The sequence below is a fragment of the Drosophila rhopaloa genome, unplaced genomic scaffold (assembly GCF_018152115.1).
Source record: "Drosophila rhopaloa isolate 14029-0021.01 unplaced genomic scaffold, ASM1815211v1 contig_150, whole genome shotgun sequence".
Classification (NCBI taxonomy): domain Eukaryota; kingdom Metazoa; phylum Arthropoda; class Insecta; order Diptera; family Drosophilidae; genus Drosophila; species Drosophila rhopaloa.
The window spans coordinates 2,122,611-2,126,486 of record NW_025335029.1 but is presented as its reverse complement, the minus strand read 5'-3'; the positions used below and the strand labels follow the sequence as shown (position 1 = coordinate 2,126,486).

General features: G+C 44.2%; 1 protein-coding gene across 1 annotated transcript; it reads right to left on the bottom strand.

Moving 5' to 3' along the window:
- Positions 1 to 226: 226 nt before the first annotated feature.
- LOC108043515 (sulfate anion transporter 1) lies at positions 227 to 3,876 on the bottom strand. The gene is made up of 5 exons (XM_017122261.2): positions 3,476 to 3,876; positions 2,694 to 3,399; positions 1,531 to 2,274; positions 1,315 to 1,463; positions 227 to 1,244 (listed from the first exon to the last, which is right to left on the bottom strand). Exons 1-5 carry the CDS (start codon positions 3,499 to 3,501, stop codon positions 641 to 643), a joined length of 2,229 nt encoding a protein of 742 aa, XP_016977750.1. The 5' UTR covers positions 3,502 to 3,876; the 3' UTR covers positions 227 to 640.

Here is a 3,876-nt window from a genome sequence, read left to right as displayed (position 1 = left end):
AATCGTATTTTAACATGTAAAATGAAAAAAGGTAAGTTAATTAATTTATTTGAAATCAATTTCCAATACCTATAAATATTTTATCATGTAAAAGGAATACCTTATTGTGGCAACCCAGAAAGTATAATATTTAAAATATTTAGGTATATATAAACATATTAAGAATTATTGCTCGGTTTCCAATAAATTACCTTCCCCAATAAGCTTAGAAAGCATTCCAAAACAATTGCAACAAATTCAGTTTAATGTTTATGTACAGTTTATACATCTTCATACATATTAATTAAATACTAATTGTGTGTGTTTGAATTGTTCATTTTGGTACAAATTGCTCTAGATCAATGCGCTTCATTGATCGCAAAAGTTCTTCGGTTGCCTTGACTGGTGGGCTGTGTATGTTTTAAGTACAAAAAATCCATATTGTGGAGGCACTTAAACGAACTTAGCCTATTCTGCTTGATTGTAGACGGCGACATTGTATTTATTTAGTTTAAAATAGGTCTTAGCCACTAGGAAGGGGGTTTTGGTGCTACGATTCACAAGCTATCACTTGGACATATCACAAAACTGGTTATACCTCCGCATCCCCTTTACATGGGAAGTCAGGAGCAGGATCAGGATCCGGATCAGGATTACCCTCTCACGCAGTCCGACAGGCATTGGCATATTCCACGCAATCGTGCAGCGTGGGGAAGATCTCAAAGGGTCCTTCGCTGAGCGCCATACTATGGACCAGGGTGTCGTACACCCTATCCACGGGACTGGCCAGCAGCAAACGGGCTCCGCGCACCTTCAGCTCCTTGCTCACATCGGTGAGGGTGCGACATCCTGCCACATCTATGTGTCCCAGCATCGAGAAGTCCAGGATGAGCACCTTGAATCCACCAGAGGACTCCACCAGCTGGCCATTGATTGCCTTGCCGCCGTTCTGCGATACCGGGGAATAGCTCGTTTTGCTGCCCTTGCTGGGACTGTTACTATTGCTGCTGCTGACCTTTGTCGGCGGAATCTTGTCCAGACCCACCGCCTCGAACAGAGCCCGTCGGAAAAACAAACTCGTCGCAAAGTTCAGCGATCCACTGTAGCGGAAGATACGTGTCTCGGGAACCTGCAGGGCATTCCGGTGCTGGTTGAGATCCATATAGATTCCCGGGGCCTCTGGCATATAACCCAAAAGGCAGGAGTAGGGTTTCAGGCCCTTAATGTAGAGGGCCAACAGCGAGATGCAGATGCCGATTAAAAGACTGAGGGAATAATAATCAAATTAATAAGTAATCTGCTACAACTGGCATTTAAAATTCATTTAAGACCCACCCGATGTCGATGTCGATTATCACCACGCAGAGGAAGGTGGATATCCAGGTGAACATCTCCAGTTTGCCTTGCTTAGAGAACTTTTTCAGCTCCTTGGCTTGCATAAACATCGGTTTCAATGCCACTATTATCACGCCAGCCAAAACGCACTGAAAAGATGAATAACAAACTAGTTAATAAGAAAATAAAAATGCGGAAGGCAAAGGCATTACTTACCCTGGGTAAACTGCTGAAGAAGGGACCGATCCACATGAGTGTAACTACCACCAGCGAGGCGGAAACCAGAGAAGCGATCTGCGACACCCCACCTGTTTGGTCCTGGATCACGGATCTCGACAAGGAGCATGCCATGGGAATGCAAGAGAAGCAGCCGCCCACCATGTTGCCAATGCCCATGGCAAAAAGTTCCTGATTCGGCCTGACCTCATATCCATGCTTCTTGGCAAAAGTTAGACCCATGGACATGATAATGGAGTAGGTGACGATAGCAATGGCTATTGAATCCACGGCCACCTTTGGCACCAGATCCAAGCGCGGCAGAACAGGATCCGGCAAACCGCTGGGTATTGTCCCCACTGGATTAACCTTGTAGTCGACATTCAGGTTCAACCACTTGGAGATCAGCGTGCCTCCGATCACCATGATCAGCTCTGCGGGTAGGGGGAAGCGACATCTTTTGCTCAGGCGCGGCTTCAAGCACTCATTGCAGATGGTCATAAACAAGATCACCGCCATACAAAAGCCAAAGTTCACCAGATTTGTTTCTGGCACACCCTTGATCACATCAATAACGCTGTATATGATCTTGAAAGCGCCTTTGTGCCGGGGCACTGAGATACCCAGGACATCCTTGAGCTGCGCGGTGACCACGTGGCAAGCTGCAGCAGTCGTGAATCCATTGACCAGAGGTTCACTCAGCAGCGACGACAGGGTTCCCAGTCTTAGAAAAGCCATGAGGAGCTGTGGAAATATTAGAAATTAATTAAAATGATCCGAAATCTAGAAATTACTAGATACTAAACACTAAATACTAGACACTAAAACACTAAATAATAAACTACAAACTTTATGATTTGCTGACATAAGCTTAAGAAAAATAATTTAATTGATGCCCTATTTAAAATATGATAAAATACTGTTAATGTATTTAGCTGCGTGAAACTGGTTAAGGAAAAATGCATTCATATTGCTTGTATTAGCATAAAGAATTTAGAAATTCATATTTCAAACTCCTGAAAACAAAAAAATAGTCCTTCAAGCTGAATAAATATTGACATTTAACAGTTTGTATATTTCTAAATGGCTTCTGTTGCTATGAAACCCTACCAACTAAATCAGTAATAAATTATTTTATTACATCCGTATCCATATCAACTTACGTTAACAATGCCCACGGTGAGGGCCAATGAGGTCACCAGCTCCAGTTTTGTGATGGGATTCGCAATTGTAGTAGAATTAAACAACTGAAAAGTGGATGTTTGATTAAACACCGAAAGAGATGATGAGGTGGTTGAGGTGATGGCGTCCGCTAATGCAGAGGAATTTGACAGCCATGACGTTGTGGTAGCAGCAGTCGTCAGCACTCCGTGATGGTGATCGTCCACATTGGCAAACGTGTCCACCACCTTCGCCGTCATCATGCTGGCCACCGCAAAGGTGCCAATTGAGATGTGCTTGGAAGTGCCGAGGAACATGTAGGCCAGCACTGGAAACACAGCCATGTAGAGACCGTTTCCGGCCGAAACTCCCGCCAAGATGCCATACGCCATTCCATGGGGTATGTTCATAATGGCGACGGTGAAACCGGCGATTATATCGCCCGGAAGATCTCTCCTGGGTGAATACTGGGGTAACCATTGCAGGATGGGAATCACGCCGGTGAACAGTGCGAAGAAGTTCCAGCTCTGCCAGCAGTTTCGCAGGGAGGAGGGTATACTCTTGTCCCGGGCCGCATAGCCCGTTTGCTTAATCACCACCTCGTGGGTGAGCACATCCCGATGGATGCTGTATTTTGGCTGGATTTTTGGCTTACTCGGTGCACTGCCACCATTTCCATTTGTGTTGTTATTGTTCAGTGGTTTGGTTCTGCAAGAAAATTAAAGAGTTTAATAAAGTCTAATACAGAAAAAAGAATATAAATTATAAACTTTTTGAAACTTACTCTTGATTCTCTTTATCACTAGGCATTTTGGATAAATCTTCAACTACTTCTAAGTCTTTTTTGTTCCTGCCGCGTTCCACATTGGTGTCTGTAAAAGGGTGGATGCGTAGATCGCGTTGGAATTGCAACTGCCTGAAGCGAGAAACCGGGCAGTTTGGATTCTGATCAGCGTCTTGAGGTTTCTTAGGTATCGTTCCAGTGACTCTATTTGGAGGGGTTCCCTTATGCACAATAGGTATTAGTAACGAGTCAGTTTCGTTGTCGCTATAAGGATCCTGGGAAGTATTCTCTATTGGTAAGTGACGCCGCCTTTTCTGGCGATCGTGCAAGTCTTTTAATCGCTTCCAGGCACCTTTAGGCAAGGATTTAAGATGGTGTTTTGGTTTCTGAAAAATAAAATA

Bases quoted from the DNA above. Each gene is read 5' to 3' on its own strand.
- LOC108043515 (XM_017122261.2), bottom strand. From the start codon at position 3,501: ATGCCTAGTGATAAAGAGAATCAAGA. The intron at 3,400-3,475 runs GTAAGTTTCAAA...ATTTTCTTGCAG, and splicing joins AGTGATAAAGAGAATCAAGA to AACCAAACCACTGAACAATA. The intron at 2,275-2,693 runs GTAAGTTGATAT...ATATTTCCACAG, and splicing joins TCACCGTGGGCATTGTTAAC to CTCCTCATGGCTTTTCTAAG.